The following is a 22,063-nucleotide window of genomic DNA, read 5'->3' as shown; positions in this document are numbered from 1 at the left end:
TTTGTTAATGTATGTATTTGTTTCAACCTTTATAATATTTCAAAGATAAGACACAATTATATCAATACTTTGTGTATATATATATATATATATAGTTATTGAAAAAAATTTAACCGAATTCGAAATATAATTTTGAGTTTGATATTTATTGAATATTAAAGGTGAAACATCGTTTTTTTTTTTTTTTTTTTTTTTTTAAAGAAAATTTCATTTCTATCTTTACATTTAATGATCATGACGATGATGGTGATGATTGTAGTAATAGTAATAATAATATAATATGTTCGAAGATTTTTGTCATAAATTATTTATTTCAAGACATAAAGGAATATGATGAATCACAAAACAGATACTTTCTCCAATTACTATATAGCATTGGAAGCGTTGTTTCTTACAAACACATTTTTAAATCGATTTTAAGAATTGTTTTAGTAAAATTTAAAAATTTTTTCAAATTAAAAAAATTTTTAACAAATTTACGTTTATAATATAATAGACGTTATATTTGGTAACTTTTAATTGGTAACTTTTAATTGATTTTTTCCTTAAAATATAAATATAATAATAAAATATTAAAAGAAATGTTTCAATTTACGAAAGAAAATAATTAAAAAAAATGTTAAAAATGATTTCGAAATTAGTTTATTAAAATATTTATATTTATAAAAAAAATTATAAAAATATATTCACAAATTTAAAAAAATCTTCGAGCATTATATATAATTGTAAAAAAAAATTTTAAGCTTTGAAATAAACAATTTGTGACAAAAAATTTAATAATTTTTTGAATATATTTTGTATTATTTTTTGACAAATAACATTTTTACACGAGAAAAAGAAAATATATATATATAGAAAAATAAAAAAAATTAAAAGAAAATTAAATAAATATAAAAATTGATGGAAAAATGAAAAAGAAAAAAATTTAATACTTTATTAATGAACTAAAATTTAAAAGAAGCCTGAATTGAAACATGTTTCCTTTTGAAAATAAAAATTTTACCTCCACCGCATTATCACGCTAGAAGAGCGTTTTTTCTCGATCAACGAAGCTTATCGTTGATTTCTCAAAAGCTACGAACAATACCTTCGAAAATAGTTTGTATGCGATTTCGTGTCACTTGAAGTATCACGATTAACAGTGGCAAGGCTTCATATTTTTTTTTGCAGATTAATCGAATATCGAAGAGGAAAGCAACGTCAAGCAATTAACTTAGCACGACTATGCATGTTTTTTGCATCTATTCTCTTGAGCTTGATCTTTACACTAATTTTTGATAGCAAACAAATATATGTTCGTCATTGTTTTCTATTTTATTTTTTTTTTCTTTTTCCTTCCCCGCAAATCGCATTTTAATGAAATTACAGAAATGCTAATTCTTCTTTGATTTTGATAATTACTAAATATAGAAATTAGTATATTATAGAAACTAACTTTTTTCTATATACATAACTGATAGTGAATTTTAGTTTTAGAAATATTTGAAAAAAAAAAATATTATTATTACATAGAATTTTGTCTATATGTATGTGTCAATGACAGCAACCATAAACATGCAACCGTCACTTTTTTTTTTTTGTTAATATAAATACATCGCACTGCTAGATAACTAATACAAAGATGAATTGATTTCCTTATGAATTATGATACATTTGAATTATATTAACCTCAATTTGTAATATATGGATATTCTCACATTGTTAATATTTATTTTTCGACCTGCGAAAAAAATAAAATAAAATAATGAAAATAAAATATAAAATAATCTTTGAACGATCAAAATTTTAATAACCAACTGATATAGATATTTAATATCTATTATTATAACATTGGTTATTGTAATTCGGTTATAAGTTCGTTAAAATTAGTTATAATTAAAAGTTGTTTTATATTTATTTCTCAATATTGTATCGGTTATTAAATGTAGTGATATTAATTCGTTACTTTCCAGATATGCCGCAAGTATTTATATAAACAATTGATAAATAATAATCGCATAATTATTTATATAAGTGAAATTTTATATATAACAATCTTTTTTTATAAATATTTCAAAAACTAAGGCCGGTTATAGGCATAGCAAAAAGTTTTTTTTTAGAATTTTGTTTTCTATAATATTTGAAAATCATTGAAATAGAATATAGTTTTACAACTTTACCTCTATTTTCGCTATGTAAAACGTAGTTTATAGTTTAAATTAAAAATGGAATAGATTCGAATTCAATCGCATTGTCCTTATGCGTCTGTAATGAATTTCATCTATCTATTATTCACTATTATTCACAAACGTTTTTGGAATAGAAAAAAAATCAATTCAATGTTATATATTACAATATAGAAACAATTTTACAAAGAAAGCCAGACGAAAAAATTTTGAAACGTTGAAAATCACCTTGAAAATATTAGAGATACAATTTGTTTCTTAATATTAAGGTTAATGTATGTAAATATATACATATACATATTTATGCATGCAGCTCAATTTTTTGAAGAAATGAAAGAATAAAATATCGTTTCATTTAAACAACTGGAAATATAACAAACGTAATCCATTGCTTGCTTTCTGAGAAAAAAGAATTTATAAGTTTTCTCCTACAGTTAATCTCGATTATAGTACTTATATGTGGTAGTTATCCATTAATCTTAATCCATTCTTTCCTTTATCTGACATTCTAATGCGTTTCTTATCGTGTAGTCCTTTCGAGACCCCTTCTATGCTTAATACAATGCCAAGGGTGTGCTTCACCCACTTCGCATTGATTATACAGGTTTGGAGAATCGATAAATCGAAGGTTAAATACATATGACACGTGTGTTCAGAATAATAACATCAGTGTCGCATGAAGTTCCTAAAATTGTTAATCTTTAACAAAATGTAAGCAAGGATCTCTATCTAAAAAAGACCCTTCTATTCTTTCAGCTAAAAAGTTATTTTTGCTTTCGATTGACAACATTCAATCAACATTCTGTCTCTTTGAAAATAATGATAAAGGATATCTATATTTTTAGAAAAAAATTACATTAACGAAGTTAGTTACGCGGTTCTTTTTTACCGTTATAACGATTATTGCGTCACTTGTTAGAATGACTGTAAAACTTTGAAGAAAAAAGTTGATTTAATCGGTATGTTGTCGGTGTAATCAGTTGTATGTGAGTCAGAAAAGAACGCACATAGTAAAAGTGTCCGACTTAAGAATGCCATAACGAGCGAAACATGACATAGGAATGCAATTGATCACAGTTGATTCTTTCAAAAAACTTTTTTATCGAATTTACATAAAATATATTATATAAATATATTTTATATATATATAAATTAAAAGACGAAAATAAGATTATCTCTCTCATATTCTAAGTTTATGTAAAAAAATCGGTAAACTGGCGATTAAGTAGGTCGATATCTAACGTACATACATGTACGCATACAAGTGGATCGTGTCAAGGATGCGAAGTTGATTCGAGAATCGATAATCATTTTCTCACTCGCTTTCACGATCCATCAGGATCTTATAGCTACATAGGATTCGCTTTCTAGTACATATGTACATCAAGAATAAGATGTTCGCAGTCTTTGGATCGAGAAACTTTTCGAGCATTGAACGCAAACTTTCCACTTGTAGTAGTTTCATACTGAACTCTTCGCAATCTGTGATTACGCGGTTGTTTTATTTATATAAATATAAGAAAACAAATTAATTTATATATTATATGTGTATATAATGAAGTGAAAAAAATGATTAAATATCTTATCGGAAAGAAAAATTCAAAGAAAATCTCGAGTAAGAAATGAGGTAAAGAATTAAGAAAACGAATAAAAGTCAAATCAACATAAAGGTCAAATCAGTTTACCTTGACATTCAATTTTTTCCGTGAGCATAGCCTCGGGAGACTCGTTTCGTGCATTTTATATATCGAGTCTCAAAGTCAATTAATATAATGGATCTACAACTTTCTATATCCCGTATATTATGTCTTTCCTTCCGTCACTATCTCTTCCTCCTTCCTTCCCTCTCTTCCGCTCGTTCGTTCGCTTAAAATGTACTTGTTGCACAACGAATGTATCTAGGCGTGGTATTGTCTGTTTAATTTTTATTCAAATGATAGCATCCAGTGCACGCAGAAATGCATGCACGTACAATGATGCTATACGTGACTAGGGTAAATGGATATATAAAAGAAGTTGATTGTTGTTGAAGTCGTAAACACACTTATCGATAATTACTTAATAGTGACTAGCTTGCACGATTGATGTTTTTTTCACCTATTAATAAGTATTAAAATCGATCGCTTGCTATTCTATGCTACTTCGTGAAAAACTTATCGAAATATTGTATTTGATGTATAAGTCAAATTGAAAAGTTATTGGAAAAAAAATAAGCTATTCTTATGAATATTCTTCGGTAAAATAGCGGTGACTCGTGCGTTGCGTTAGTATTCGTGCACACACAGCATTACATATAAAAGAAAGGAAAAGAGGTGGAGGGAGCATATGCGTATTAGAAGGATAGTGAGGAAGAAAGAGAAGGAGAGAACATGTCGACGGTGTAAGATCCAGTAACGAAAGAGCTCGACTCGAGCAGAGCTCGCGTGTCTCCGTCACGGCCGTTCTACGCTCAGTTAGCAAGAGACTCGCAGTCAAGCAACACATTCGTATACGATTCGTTCGCTAATTTCGTCAATCCTGATTTGCTTGATGCGAGCCATTTTTTCATTTTTCCGCGTAATATCGCTCAACAGAGATACGATAAATACAGTGGAAAACCATGTGACGCAACGCTTTGAATTTTTATTTCGTTTTAATTTTTACCGTTTATTTTGTTTTCTATCATCGAATGTGCGATTTGAGTCATAATTTGTGATGTGAGTGTTAATGTGAAAATTATCCATTCCTGTGCTAAAGAAAAATCTTATTTTACGATATTTATATACTTACACAATATATACCTTGTTTCCTTTTTTTATTTCATTCCATTCCGTTTCATTTCGTTCCGTTCCGTTCCGTTCCGTCCAGTTATGTTCAGTTTCGTTTCATTCCATTCCATTCCACTCTATTCCAATCCATTCTATATCATTCCCAATCATAATATAGAAAGATCATAGTATAGAAAGTGAAGATGTAAACAAAGTATTTGAAATCGTTATTTATTGCGCAAACTCTTAATATTCGAAATGAAAGCTTACTTAACAGTCACAATTGATCATAAGCAGATAATATCAATTTTTACGAATGAAAATTTTAACTTTTAAATGAATTATATATGTATATATTATATATTAATTATATACTATTATAATACAAATATAAACATATATATATACATACATACATACACAAATTATAGAATGATAAATTAAAATTAAATTAGCATGTATATATACTTTACATTACATCTTTAGACGATAGAAGAAATTATTTATTATTTAATATAATAAAATAAAAAAAATTTCCCATTCTCTAGAAAATTTAAATTAAAATTAAAAATTGTCGAATTGCTATTTTCTTGCTTAGACTTCGATGATGTTTGTAAATATTACAAACGCAATCAGGTGTTCGTTTCGTCGTTCGTAAAACAAATCTTTTGTGATTCACTTACCAACCGATAGGCTCATCAATCAAAACATTAGTACGAATCGTGAACGAAGAACAGCGAAGAGATGCGTGACACGAGTATATAACGATTGATGATATTACATGGTTGTTGGATATGTCAATGCATGTTACTATCGTCTTATATCCACCGATATTATAACAAATTCGATTATAATCATTCGTCAGCTTTTTCCTTGGTCGTTTTTTAATTTTGATTTTGTTTTCAAAATTAAATCTTCAAATTTTTAGACACGAAATTTAGTCGAATCGATCTTTTGTTCAATCAAATGCAAGTGTTTACACAGTTTGATAGTGATTATGGTAATTATGAAGAGAAAAAAAAATGATTTAAATAATATCATGAAAAGGAAACATCGATTTCAATAACTTTGAGTAATATAGAGTAATATTTCTTAAGCTGTGATCCACGAATCTCTACGAGTTTATATTTCTCACACATATAAATGAATAAATATTTATCCTTCAAATTTGAAAATTATTAATGATCAATGTTTTAAATATATAATGCATATTACAGATTTAAATTTCGAGTTAAATTTTAGAAACTTGTAACAACAAAAAATTATTTAAAAAAATTCTGAATAAATAAAGAACTATTATTAAAAAATAAGATTTTGAACAAATTTTTCATATATACAACCGCTATTCAATTTTAATTCCCGAAATATTTCCAAAAAAAATTATTATTATTGCACTAAATTACTACTATTACATTTTCGATAAATATACTTCATGACACGTGCATCAATAGGCAACTGTTATCAACTGTTAATATAGCAATTCGTGACGGCAAGAAACAATATGCAAATAACCATATGAATTAGTAAAAAAATTCTATTCTAAACTGGTTTCTTCCTCATGGATTTTGAAATATTTCAACATCAGTATCGATATTGAATTTAGACATTATGTGGAAATTATTATATTTATAAATAGTATTCATAATATGTAGCTATGGATTCACGAATATAAAATAAAATATAATATAAAACAATCTTTAAGTCGAAATGATTACAATAATAATGATATTATATAATATCTATTGTTAATATCTATTATAAAATTCATCAATTTTATTGAAAAATTGTTTCATAATATTTTTTCATTTCACGAATCTAGGTAGATATTAATTGTAAGTGTGATGATATTAATTCACCTGTTATGTACTCTAAGTTTTGTCAACTGCTTATATATATATATACACAATTGATAAGTAGTAATCGCATGCTGATGTACACTTTGTCACAGATGTATATTTATAGAAATTCTGCATAGTAATCTTTTTTTTGTAAATATTTTGAAAAATAAGTCCGACTATTGATTATACGTATAGTTATAAAATTGTTTAAAATCTTGTTTTTTATATGATAAATTTAAAAGTTATGAAACTCAATGAAAAATCTTTTTTAGATAATTATCGCTTTCTAGATAATTTTCGATCGATATATAAATGAACGTATGACCAATCTCATTACTGTTAATATTTATCCGCATTATAATTGCGGAAGTCATAAATTGTTTTTTCTGCTAAATATTAAGAAACTAAAAGAATTAAATCGTGTGTCATAATTGAACGCGATCTCGGTTTTGTCGACTATATAGTCTAAGGTTACGTACTTGTGCGAGTATCGAAGAACTGGCCTAATTCGTTTAACTTAACGACATTAGGAAGTCGGGTATACGCTCTCTCGTTCTCTTTCCCTCTGATTCTCCTTCCATTTCTATCTTTCTCTTCTTCTCTCCTCTCCACTGCCTATTTGTTTCTTCTCTTTCTCAAATCTGTTGTGTAGTTTAAGACGGAGTGTGTTCGTGATACGGTGTATGCTCCACCATGTTCGTGCATTGGTATTTGTGAACAAACGCAAAAGTTACCGATCATTTCAAGTACCACGTTTTTGCGGAATCTAAAAAAATAATGAAAATGAAAAAAATTAGCAAGTGATTCAAAATTTGTTTATTGTGATTAACTCGAAAATGAGTAATAAATATAACAAGAAAATATATGAGTGTTCGTCAACCGATCTGTGGTTACCTACGATTTTTCACTGAAACATACCGACCTAAAGAAGTTAAATTTTTGTAAGCTATAAACTGATATTCTATTGAATAGAAATTGAATATGAAGTTATATCTATCCAAAAAAATGTGAAACTAACGAAACATATTAAGTAATGAACAATTAACGAAGGTTATTAAGCTTCGTTATCCCATTTCACAAATTTCTTTTCTTATATATATACATATAAAATATAATATAATATAATATATATACATAATATATATTATATATATAATGTATATAATAATAATATATTGATTAAATATTATTAGGTTATTTATGATATGATAATTTAATACATATGCTTTATATTCGATTCGAATCGACGATAAAATACTTATTTATTTATCGTTAGATTCAATAAATTCTGAATTGAGAAAATTTATTTTTCTCGATATAATGATCACTTTTATTTCAAAGAAGAATTCGTGATCAAATAAATTACGTAATTTATGATAGAATAACTTAAGTAATAGGTTGAAGGCAAAGCCAATTTGTCAGATTATCGAACATTTTTCAAGTTTAACGTCATCAATTGTTTTTCTTGTTTTCTTCTAAAGCGAGAAATGATGCGTTTGTCTCTCTCTTTTTCGTCGATTCAACTATTATCGCTTTTACAAAAATTTCCTGTCGTTATCTCTGATGCGGTACAATCGAAGAAAAATACGGGGTCTTGACCATGCTACGTACTTTTCCCTCTTTATCTTGCGAGAATTATATTAACAGCATTTACGTATCATTTGAAATATGATAATTATTCAGTTTTGTCCATTTTCTAAAATCTAGAAGAATGGTTCTTAATTTTTTATTTATTTCTAAACTAACTTAACTCGAGATCTAAATCTGTAATATCCAATATATATAATGCCAAATATTCAATATATGTGTATTTAAAATAGTGCTTATCAACAGTCTTCAAATTTGGAAAATTTGTAAAATTTCAAATCACACGTATCCACGTATTCACTCATTTGCACATGTATTTCGCGGATACTCAAGGATATATCCAACAATGAGAGAACTTGAAACGTGTAAATGGCTTCTTACAATCGTCAAAGAATAGAATCTAAAAAAGATTCCATTCAAGTATCGCGATCGCAATACATTGTTGGTCGCTTTCTCCTAATTTTGATCAGTTACGCATTTAAAAGATTAACTTCAAAACGAATCTTTAATCTTGTGACATTCCTTGCATTTTTATAAATTCATATTCGTTTCATCGAATTGATATTCATTTTCGACAATTATGGGTTATCGATAAACCATACCGTATCATATATTACTTATCGCGTTGCTATCGACAAATTTACTATCAATCCTCCTCTTTTCTCATAAAAATATTGCCGCCTCTCAAAATTATCGCTCGCTGTGAAAAAGGTTTAACGAACGCGATTTTTTTATCGATTTTTTTGTTAAGACAAAAATTGAAACGATGATATATGAAAAACGGTGATACATGCAATAATTTGGCCGATCTATCACATTTCTGCGATGATTCGATGGAAAAGAAATTAAAAAAAATTAAAAAATCTTTCCATTTAATTGGTGTATCATTTAGATATGCACACAATCAAAAACAAGTGGGAAAACATCTTGTGTTTATCAGTTGACTGGTGTTTCTGCCGACAAACCGAACAACGCAAGCGTGTGAGAAGCACGTGAATTTTTATGCCGAGTGCGTCAAGGAAAAGGAGGCAAGCCAGACGACGAAATCCAGTGGAATTAACTACAAAAAGTGAAGCGAGCAATTCGTTGTAGAGAAAGATTGAGGGGGAAAAAAAAAAGTGAGTAATATTGCAGCGCAAGTGGACATTGTTGGGATGTTTGTAACGGAGACGGGTAGCCACAAAGTGGTACCTGCATCTATAACCAGAGCAAAAATGGTCGAATACAAAGTGATGAACGAGACCGGTGAACGTGGTGGTGGCGGCGGTGGTGGCGGTGGTGGTACACATTTGGCCGCGACTGTAAAAAATACTGTGCGCCGTTTGCTTCGTCGAACGAAAAGTCATCGAGACACGCCATCTTCGAACACCTCTATGATCATGCAAACGACAAACGGAAATCACGTAAATAACCTGGCCACCGTGAGGAACAAGACGAATAATGTGAACGATCCAACCGCGAGAAGATCTCAGCCTCCCCTCCCAACATCTTTCGAGCAACATTCGAGCAGAAACAGCTACGGTAGGCGACATTCCAGGCTGCGCGTCAGACTTCAGGTAAGAGAACGTCGTCTCACGGAAAAATCCTTCCCCCCTAGACCTTGAGTCTCACGCGAGCATCAGCTGCGCGAACAATATTTCAAATCTTTCTTATAAAATTTCGTCTCATCAGGATATATATATATATATATATATATATATATATACGTATATAAATATATAAATATGTATGTTTCTCGCGAATCGAATGAATCATATTTTTCATAACGATTCTCTTTGACTCAATCATATATATATATATATATATATATAAAATATTACAATGTGGTTTTATATATATATATTATAATATCTTTATAAATTGCCGATGTAATTATTTGTCTTGTCAAATAAGAAGATTCCGAGAACATAAGCGATTACACAACCAACGATTCCACACGGCATACATTGAGCTATTACAAATAAGTCTTTCGAAGTCGACTTTGGCGATCGAAGACACAGAGATAGAAACGAGTGCTGCAGCGATCTTCTTTTGAGAAGAACGCAAAGGAAGTTCCAACGAAAGAACTCTCTTTATAAGTTTGGAGGATTTCCGCAAATTATTGATTCCTGTCAATATTATAATTGATCCTAGCATAATATTACGTAATTGTTCGTTAAATATTCGATTACTCGCAAAATATCGGTTTACAATAAGTAAAAAACATGGCAAAAATGGCTCAACTGGGGTCACTGAATCAAGTTCTATCATCCATTCGAGCATGTACTTATTTCATGTTTAAAATTATCCTCTCAATATATTCAACATTAATGGTTTGAAAAAAAAATAAAATGTTAGAAACGTAAGAAAATAGTCGTAAGTAACCTCCAACTGCGACAATTGCTTCCTTTGTGGCAAAATAATAAATTCTCGTAGGTATCTAGTAGCGGTGAAACATTCTTTTGTTTTCATCAGTGCTCTTTTGAAACACATCACTTTTGTTCATCGGAAAAAACATTCGATTTAAAGAGGTGTCAGATGTTTATTCGGTTTGCATTAAATATATAACGGTGACACGTGTATCAATATTCTTTTTTATATAAGAAAACACATTTACATCACAAATTCGATAATGATAAAATATTCTCGATATTTATTCTATTATAGAAATCTGCATATTTTTTCTCTGTACCAGAGCTTTTTATACGAGATACACTTATGTTTTTATTCATTTAGACATTATAACTGTAGACACGTACTAATTCGTTTTGAGGTTTTCTAACGTAGAATCGCTATCTATCGATACCTATATCGGCGCATGGCGCGTCACATCATGGCGTAGCAACTTCTCTTTCCTTTCCTTTCACCGTTCAAGAATGCGCGGCACGCATTGTAGCTCGCGTTTACGTATCATCGGTTTCCGCTTAAATATATCTATATCTAAATGCATACGTACATTTATCGATAGAAGTTAAAAAGCAATTGTTGACGAATTTTTTTATACTTTTTATCCTTTGAAATCAATAGCTTGGAATTAAAAATAATATAAGAAATTATATAAGCATTAAAAATTTTTTCAAATATAATTTTCATAAAGACTAAAGATAATATCGACTCAGAGAAACAAAACAAAATGTATAGGACAAAAATTTTCATAGACAGATTATATAACTACTTTTACAAAAAAAATCAATATATAAATATCGGTAATTTTTATGTAACTAAGATGTTAAAAGCTTAAATTTCATGATTGCATGACATTTTATTTAATTAATCGAATGCAAGCTTTGTGGTTTTTTTGTGTTAAAAATGTGTTGATAAAAAAAATGATTTCCTAATATTCCACAAATATTCACTTAGATTCAAATCTAAGAATTAATTTGATTATTTGATTACAAATATTTATACATTTATACAAAATTTGAATATATAAAAATGTACAGAATGCTCATAACATACAAAAAGATATAAAATCTAAAGTATAGTGAGTAAGTATGACAAGAAATATAATATTTTGAGAAATAAGTCTTACATTTTTTCATATTCATAAAACTATGATTTTATATAATTATTTGTTCTATTAATTAAATACATTCACAATTCTCGAGAAGAATGTTATAATGATTAATTTTTAAAATTTAAAAATGTTTTGTAGCGTTATTATTGAAATAACATTTGTTGATATTTTTTCAAGAGACAATATAATTTTAAAACACAATATATTCTAATGTATTTTATATTCTCTCTCTCTCTCTCTCTCTCTCTCTCTCTCTCTCTCTCTCTCTCTCTCTCTCTCTCTCTCTCTCTCTGTCTGTGTGTGTGTGTGTGTGTGTGTGTGTGTGTGTGTGTGTGTGTGTGTGTGTGTGTGTGTGTTGTTTCAATGTATAAATTTTATAAAATTATAAAACAATGTATAAATTTTAAAAAATTTATAAAATTATATAAAATATCGTGATATACGAATTTATTCATAGTGTCTTTCAAGAGAATGATTATAAGAAAAACAACCAAATTATCATATTATTACTACTAAATTTTATATGTTTCAGATATTTAAAATTAAATTGTTATTTAATAGAATATTGTGTATGTTACGTTTGAAGTCATTTTAGAATAAATAATTTTATTCTTATTTGTAGAATTCTCGACCATTTAATAATAAAATTTTCGACCGTTTAGTAATTTCAATTGAATGTATTGTTTAGCAAATTCCAATCTTTTTAATTCTAAGACTTTCTAATTCTTTCTTGAAACAAATAGATAAATTAGTGTATTATTATATTGTACACGTATAAGTTCATATACTACTATAATTAAAAATGAAAAAATTTCAATAAAATGATCTTTTCAACATAACAATGTTTCAAATTAAAGAAATTCTTCCAAATTAATTAAAATATTAATCTTTATAATTAATTAATTTAATAATAATTTAATATTAACAAAATGTGAATGTAATTAAATAATCAATTTCTAAATTTGTATCCAAATTCGTATTTATTGGATTATATTAGATTAATTGGAAATTCATTTATTTTATCAATAAAATCGAATTAATAAATATAACGTCAAGAACAGAGGTAAAATTAGATTAATTAAATGAATAACTTACAAATTTATGTAATAATATATCGATTATCTCTTTATATTTTTAATTTTTACTTTCATTTTAATTTCAATCAATTGATTTTAAAAGATAAGAAACAAAATAATCCTTGGCGAATTTTTTTATATTTCTTAACTTTTGTCAATAAGTATGATAACAACATCCGATAATTTCGCATTTATTCAATTATTATTGAAGAAAAATATCCATCGATTCAATTGTCAAGAATTGAAATTTTCGAATTTATATATTTTCATCACTAAAATTTACTGGTTATGAAACATGTTTAACCTTGATATATGATAAACTAGACGCGCGATTTCATTACGTTATTAGACTAGCCAAACGAAATGAATTTATTTGTTAGGTACACGACTAACATTGCCTTTGAATATACGATTAGCATTCATATATCATCACCAAACACACGTGTGAATTATCGTATGATTCCTTTTGTTCCTACTTGGTTTCTCGAAAATTAAGTGAGTGAGGATATCTACTTAACGATAACAATGATGTCATTCTATATTTTGTTCAGGATTTGTATATGATTCTGAAAAAAATAAAAAAAATAAATATAACAAAAAATAATAATTACAGACTAGATTATAACATCGCTGATTATGTTATTACCATATCTATGAAAAAAATACTATTTGTTACAATATTTAATAAGTTCTTAAGATCTTGCAATTAATTATTCTCATAATTATTAACGATACTAATTTTGATTCATATACAAGATGACAAAAAATTATTAAAATTATTATAGTTTGGTTATATTATCATCAAAGATTTATGTATTAGGAATAATTCTAGTTTGTTTTTTTTTTTGAAAATAAAACATTTTAATGCAAAACAACTAGATATATACAACTATACTGGAATTATATTATGTATTTTAATATTCTTATATGCAAGCATTAACTAAAATTTTGTTTGAAAGGATAACAAAAAATAAATAATTACATTAATTAAATTAATATTTCAACAAAATCAAAAGAAATTTAGATCAAAATTAAATGTATTGAATTTTCAAGTTTTAATTTTTTGAAAATTAAAAATTTCCAAAATCCAGATGAAAAATAATTTGTATGTAATTTCTTAGCTTGTTTGTAACTTGTAATTTGCAAAAAATATTATGAAAAAACATATTTATTTTTATTTATAGTTAATAATATTTAATCCAATTAAATTTATACATAGATTATTGACTTATTTTGATTAATTCAAATAAAACAATAAAATTTAATTTTTTCTTAATCAAAAAGGCAACTATTGACTACAATTATTGATCACGAATCTAATCTTAAGCTTTCTTTTAATCCGAATTTTCAGAAATAAAAATTTATTAGAATTTTATTTTTCAACAAAATAATATTTCTTAGGAAAAAAAGAAAAATAAATGTTCTAGATTTCAAAAATTTCGAAACTTCACAAGTCTTATACGAATCTTGTGAAATTTCGATCCATCTCTAATTGTAAATAAATATTTATTTATTATATTTAAGTAAATAAATAGAAATCGATAAATGCGAATACAGTCGACACATATGGAAGGATAAGAATGATTTTATCAACTGTCGATCATGAAATTTATTAATGATGAATTCGTTAGAAAAAATTCATTGTTCCATAGCGATAAACTATCTTTCGGAGACACCGGTTAACAACGGCTCGAATATACTTTAAACGATTCACTTCCGTGATAGCCATCAGGGGACTGTCCATCTGTATATACATAGGCAATGTTCATACGGACATTGGATGAGAGTTTCATCAAGGCCATTTTCATTTAACGAATCGACATTCCCCTACTGTATATAACATATCGTTTAATACTCTTACTAAAAATGAATTTTTCTAACTGTTCAAATATCTATCAAAATATACGCTGATTCAAACAATCACGAAGTTATTCCATATTACATTGGATTACAAACAACATTAGAAATCGAATAATCTCGAATTTTTTGGGCAATAATTGAGAATTCTGAGAATCTTCCATTTCGTTACAATGATGGCAACTCTTCTTTTGTTTACTGTTTTGTTTACTCGAATAATTAAATATTTGATCAAATAACAAAAAAACTAGTTTAATCGTGTTATTGATAGTTTAATAAAATTTAATAATTGTTGAAATTGGAATGTTTCGGGGATTAAAAATTGGCGAATGTTGTTTATATTTAGTGAAACTGAGAATATGAACATATAGATATGTATATCGAGTATTAAAATTTGTCAACGCACGTTTTGTGACGATCGTGAAGGAAAACTGTTCCTATTCCAAACTCGCAACTGCGTACATGATATCAATTAACAAGGAATTATGTAAACTAGCTTCAATATTTTCATTCGTGAGTCTCGTGTAACTGGAAGCTAGCATTAGGTCATATGGAACGAGCATGCTTGATAAACAATTAATAGCACTTGTTTCCTGATTCACTTACTTTAAAGATGTTTCAAATTCATCTTCGCAACTTATACATCAATCTCTATCCGTTATCGAGTATACTTTTAAAACATTTTCCTTATTTTTTATTATTCTATGATGCGGTGATACAATAATAAATAAATTCTGTTAATGATTTATGAATTATCTAACATAAAATAGTTATTTCTAAGAATATGTATAAACTTTACACGCTTTTATATTCGTTAAATACTTCTTTTGATATATAAATGATTCGTTATCTTGACAAATGTCGAAAAAAGGCTTATAAATAAGCATTAAATTGCTGAAAACGCGTCTGATTTACAATCTTCTCTAAATTTCAAGTCAATACTCAAACAAAAAAAGAAATTATCGTTTTTAAACACATGATTCCGGAACGATAGATTAATAACGGATTCGTTAATTTGACTTTTTACGTGAATTATCAAAAATGATTCAACGAATCCATATTTCGTATCCTTTTTCTTCTCTCTTTCCAATTCAATCACAAATTGAAATGTAATAATTATTAAGAAAATGTATATTTGAAGATTTGTCGCATAGAACTCGATCTATCACTTTTTATTGAATTTTCGATGTTTTTATTCGATGTAAAGCATGCAGATAATGCAGCCATTATAATTAAATTTGTAGAAAATTATGAGAAATCATCACAGATACGCGTTTATTACTTTATCGATATATCGATGACGTATATCGAAAGAGCAACACAACTTTATCATATTCTATCTTTGTATTATTTGTGAATTTCCGATGTGATTCACTTAACATCCAAAAAAAAAAAAAAAAAAAATTGAAACTAAAAATAAACGATTTCGATTAGATTCGAAACGAAGGAAGAGGAAGAAAAAAAAAAGAATGTTTTCGCGTTCAAGACAATATCGATACGCAAACATTCATTCGATGAATGCCTAATTTCAAGTGTAATCAAACCTCTCGAAAGGAAAAAAGATGGCAGTACGGGTACCGAAGCGGTCGAATACAGACCTGCTATCGGTACTTGCACTTTGAGCTCTCGACATGATAGATGACCGCATTGGGAAAGAGGTGAGAGACGAAAGGCGAGAAACAGAGTTTACCATCGACTTGGTGGTCGAACGAGTGAGTCACGAGCACTGCTTTCGTCGATTGTGAACACAGTTGACCGCAATTGGTGTACAAGCTTGTGTCTCGCATTCGTGAGAAATTTTCATATCGTGGCTTGGCCACGCCAAAGACGGCACGGCGCGGCGTGGTATTGCGTATGCCGTATAAACATTCCGTCATTTTAGTGCCAATTCACAATTGTGTACAATCGAGTAATGCACAAGTAATGAATATTTTCATCATTTAAAATCGAGATCATTCAGTGAATAAGTTCGAGAGTTAAGTTGGTAATAAACGACGAATTGACGGATTATTTCCCTCGATATGATTTTCTCATTTTTCAAACTCTTCGATTTCGATTTCAATTAAAATCTCTGCGAATGTAATGATACGTTTTTGATAATTTGCAAAGTTTAATTAATACACGTTTGTAAATGTAATTTATACGTTATACATTATTTTTCTGTAAATGTATCTCTTCTCCTGCTTAGATAATTCGAGTCACGGATTAATATGCATTTTTGCGTCAAACGAACAAACCTGGAATCTATGAACGATGATAATCAATATGAAAAAAATCTACTTACCGTATATTTTATGAAAATACTTACAAATATTTGCTTGTACATCGTTTATTACTAGTAATTGCTAACTGCTTTCGTTGATTTCTTTTATTTATTTCAATCCTATATTACATAACGGTGAATCTCAATCACGCGTTGTACTGAATTCACATGGGTGAACCTCGTATCCGATCAAGCGAGAATATATTTCGTTTTCGGCTCAACCTTACCAGCCACCTGTTCGATTCTTAACTGCGATTTATAACGCACTGTCTCTATATTTCAAACGAAAGAATGCATATGGCTGCCGCTTAATCAGTTCACGATCAATTTATCTGCTAGATCGCATATATACAGATACGCTTCGATAGTCTTTCGTAATTCCATTCATTTTTCTTCAATTCAACGTTTTTCTCAGCGATTTTTAATTTTTCTTATTTTTCTCTTACCTCTTTTCGATCTTTTTGTTGTCTTGTTATCGATCATAATGTTGAAAATTGTTAAAGAATTTCCGATGAAAGAATGCAAATTTTGAAAAAAATATTCGGATACGGATATTACGATACTTGAAAATTTTACTTTTGGCCAGGCTCCAGAAACTCGAGACGCAACTGTTCAAATCTTTTCGATGCAGCCTATTTCTAATTTTGCTTCATTCGTGCATTCATTGGCGAATTGTTTGTACGGAAGGATCGATCGAATCTCACATTGACTCTATAAAGAACATTTATGATCGCCTATTTTCTTCCCTCTTTTTTCTTTCTTTTGACGTCTGTCATGACATAGAGCGGATGACAAATCGATATCGATTCAGTTGAAAATCGATTACGAGAAAACATTATAAAAGAAACATAATATTCTGAGAAGCATAAAAGGATAAAATGATACTTTTAGATTAATTGTTTTTTATAAAAATTATAGAAAGACTATAAGAAGAATCATAATCTTAAATTATATATATGTATATATATAACTAAACACTGCAATTTATAAAAACTATATGCATCCGTTATTTAGCTAATTTTCAAGACTTGATCGCGATTCACATTATTGCTATAATTTTTAACTTGTTGTTAAAAAGAAAAAATTAAAAATTTCAATCAAACGAGAAAATTTCAACGATGGTATAAATATATTTTTCTTCTTGTAAGTTATGCTGGAATCCGAAATAAGTTAGGTAGACGGTTATCGCTTATCTTCATCTATCATTGATAACGGTCTAACAAAGTCGAGGTGGTGGTTGGTCGAGTTATTATCGTTCGGGAAATGGACCCAGTTGTTCGTAGTCGTCTATTGACGCACAACCTCAAGCTGTTCGTTCCCCATCTTTTCGGCGATCGAGCCACGTTTTCTTACCATCCTTACCAGTGCTGTGTGTTCTTTGAAATTTTCGGTCGCTTCTTTGGACAAGAGAGATACGTTTTTTTAAATAATTACGAGCAATCGATATAGATCATAACCAATCGAAAATCTCCTCCCCCCCAATTTTCTTTTGAAAATTTTCTTTTCTTCATCTGAAACTTTATCGCTTTCTTTTCTTTCCTTGACAACGAAGAAACAATAAATCATATAAATTTCCGTAGATTGCGCGATAGATTGGAGATATTTTATTCTCACCAATCGCACCGCCGTCGAGGCCAACCGTGATATTATTACGACAGAGAGAAACATACTTCTTATCATACCTTTATTAACCCATACTCGAAACAATTTCAACGAGTTAAACTTTTCCATCGAAACGTTATAATCTGTCTCGCGACAACGACAATTGGCTTTTTCTTATCAAATTTTTCCGCTTTTTTTTCTATTTTTTATTTTATTTTTTTTTTTTTTTTTTTTTTTTTTCCCTCTTCTAATTTTCTTTTCCATCGATTCGAGTTTATTTTGAGAAAATGTGCGTATATTCTCGAATATTCGAACGCGGATTCGCGGCCACCGAGCGATAAGCCAATGAAAAAAAATAAGCTCGAAGATCGGCAAATCAACACCTTAGGAATACGCGTGCGTGTTTTTATCAGTCGATCCAATATATATATATATATATATGGCTAAGTATCATGTACATGTGATATCATTAGTTTCACTACCATTCGTTTTCTTTTCTCGTTATCTTTCGTTTTTTCTTTTCCTTCTCTTTCTTTCCTCTTTCCTCTTTCTCTTTTCATTTATCAATTCACTCCCTTTATCGATTTTTATCAATGAAACTGATATAATTAAAATGGTTAAAGATTCGTTCTAAATCTAGTCGCCTTTATCGCGCTTTAGCTATTTAAATCGGCAAGTTTCTCGCGAATCGAAAATTTGATCAAACCGGGAACATATCGATTCCAGAGAAAATATTAGAATTCCAAGATTTCTCATCGGTCGAAAAAGCTTTTCTGTCTTTCATCAAGTGTGCCTGTTATCCGTCGTTGCTTTCTGCTTGTCGGTACTTAATATATATATATATATATATATTACACATACATACGTATATATATATATATACATATATGTCACTGTTGCCAATTAGAGAAAGGTATAAGACCGGCGAAGGATAATCGGCTGAATCGTGTCTCGTTCCTTCTGCTCTCGGGTTTTGGGTTATAATAAATGTGAAACGTGTCAAGAGTGGTAATCGTCCCTTCGTCGACGAAGATCGTCGTCCAGCGAAGCAATCAACGGCACCTTAACAAGGATAACGCATGTTTTTCTAACAGAGAAATCGAGCTGTGCCACCCATCCGCCTGTAGAAGCCTCTATCCACTTGGTCGATGAAGGGTCCATATTGAAGAGTTGCCAATACTAATCGAGGTTTGAACGATTATGCGGAAAACGATCGAAATCTGAGCATTTTCTTCCTTTTCCCGCGATAAAATTCGATCGTAGCACACCCGATAATATTTTCAATTGAAAATCAAGGAGAATTGAAAGTAATGGAGAATCAAGAGAGATCGCTGTTCGCTCGAATGCAGCCGAGCAGAGATTCGATCCGATTACAAATCGGGCGAAAAGGGTTCGAGGCAGGAGGGAACGTAAAATCAACGACGGAGAGCGGGAAACAAATCGATGAACGCTATTCCAAAGAGCGTATCAGCCCTACCTCTTCCGGAAAGTATGTGGCGACACCTCGCCCGACGATGGACAATCTAAAGCAGTGGGAATTGGTAGAGTGCGGTCGCAGTTTGCGAGTAGTGGAGAAGAGAATCGGCGTGAAACCTCGGGAAGAGGTAACGGATGTTGAACGTATCTCAAGCTTGGCTGGAAGGAAAACACTTGCGGAGAACATAGCCATCGATGCGAATCTCGAAGAGAAGTTGAAAGCTTTCAAAGACTCGAAGATCGTTCAACCTATTATGGCGCCTCGTACCGATGACGCGAAAGTCCCGATTAATCTCGAACTAATCCTGAAACAGCGGAAAGGCTCGGCTGTCGAGAGTACGGATATGCTTCAACGATTAGAACAGCAGGTCAAGGCCATCGAAATGGACACTCTTGCAGCTAGAATGCGCCAGTTGGAGTTTAGCTCGGATTTCGAGCCGGAAATTCGATACACGGACCTTCACCGATACAGGGAACAGGAGGATCTACTTCGAAACGTGACGGATAACGAGGCCGAGGGGTAACATTTTCTCTCTCTCTCTCTCTCTCTCTCTCTCTCTCTCTCTCTCTCTCTCTTCTCATCACACGAAATACAATTATTTCACATCTATAATATATTCGCAACTACGTATTATTCTGGTGTTTCGCTCTCATATTATCTCTTTTCTTTTTTTTTTTATTTTTATTATTTTTTTTTTTATCATTTATATATATATATATATTTTTCTTAATCATTTTATTTTATTTTTTATTTTAATCTATTCACTCTCAGTTCTTTTAATTCCTGTTCATTTGTCCGTTTCTCACGATTATTCGTAATTCGTGAAGGGAAATTGATCTCTCGTTGTATATCTATTATGAATCCTCATAGAATCGGGAGGGAAAAAACGTGTCGAAGACACGATTTAACGTAAAATCGTAGGAAAATCATAAACAAGGGAATTAGAATGATTTACGGTGAATTAAACCGAAAAGGTCTCCATTACACCGAGGAGATGCGACAAGGAATTCGACGGGAAATGCAGGTATCGTTACGAAGAAAGCCTCAACAAAATTATCAAGGACAGCCTCGGACTCGAGGCGGGGGCAGGAAGCGGAAGTACTCCTTCGAGCGCAAGCTAGGGTGTCACAAGCGCGTGTATTGATACAGGCCAACAACGCGAAGAAACATCAACGTCAACAGCAACAGCGACAGAGCAGTGCGGTCAGACCATTGTCAACCGTCACGCAGAAGAGCGCGCAAAATGAGAAGGAGGTAGATATTGTTTATAGTGGACGGCAATTAAATAGAAATAGTAAATTCTTTCAAGAATTTGGGGAAAAAGAGGAGAGGAGGCGATTAAAAGAATGATAGAAAAAAAAAAAAAGAAAAAAGAAAAAGAGGAGATACAATAAGTGTTTTCTGTTCGAATTATTTTTTTCTTCTTTGTTTTTTTTTTTTTTTATTTTTATTTTTATCCTTTTTTTTTCTTTCTCTGTTTTATTTTTTATTCGAATAAAAAATTAACCCATCAAACGATCGAAACGAAAAAAAATCGAAAACTATCGATGTTAAGACTAACGTAATCGCAATCCTCGGTTAATCAACCGAGTATAACGCGTATAAGCTCGGTTCACGCACATGATTAGTCACAGTCTCATCCGTTTCAGCTAGAATGACATGGATGGTTCATCTGTCCGTTCGATTATACGAAAATGCATCGTCTACCAATAATCGTGAGATCCATCATGGTCGACTGTACTTTGTATTACATTATTTCATACTGCATTCTATTTTTTATTTTTATATTTTCTTTCTTTCTTTTCGACTCGAATCATATTACAATCGTTTCGTCCTAAAATATTCTTTTAATTTATGCCATGATTTAACTATTTATGTAATATATCAACTCACAAACTTTCCTTATCAAATTCCATATGATATTCAAAGTGCAAATCGTGTCTTCTTCGAGCGAA

General features: G+C 29.8%; 1 protein-coding gene across 13 annotated transcripts in view; it reads left to right on the top strand.

Moving 5' to 3' along the window:
- The window catches only part of LOC100866240 (serine/threonine-protein kinase MARK2), a 51,455-nt gene that overhangs the window by 8,797 nt on the left and 20,595 nt on the right, over nt 1-22,063 (top strand). For 11 of the 13 annotated variants that reach the window (XM_086916774.1, XM_086916784.1, XM_086916772.1 and 8 more), the window contains exons 3-4: nt 19,726-20,627; nt 21,083-21,362. In XM_086916774.1, coding sequence (XP_086772900.1) covers nt 19,942-20,627; nt 21,083-21,362 — 966 coding nt within the window. In that variant the 5' untranslated portion in view covers nt 19,726-19,941. Of the gene's footprint in view, nt 1-4,554; nt 4,862-9,229; nt 9,894-19,725; nt 20,628-21,082; nt 21,363-22,063 lie in introns of those variants that run through there. The other 2 variants (XM_086916783.1, XM_086916780.1) reach the window with 1 other exon arrangement.

This window comes from Apis florea, unplaced genomic scaffold, assembly GCF_048593485.1.
Source record: "Apis florea isolate Af1SG1 unplaced genomic scaffold, ASM4859348v1 contig_3803_pilon, whole genome shotgun sequence".
Lineage (NCBI taxonomy): Eukaryota > Metazoa > Arthropoda > Insecta > Hymenoptera > Apidae > Apis > Apis florea.
Note: the sequence above shows the minus strand (reverse complement) of the source record. Positions and strands in the feature narration are given on the sequence as shown.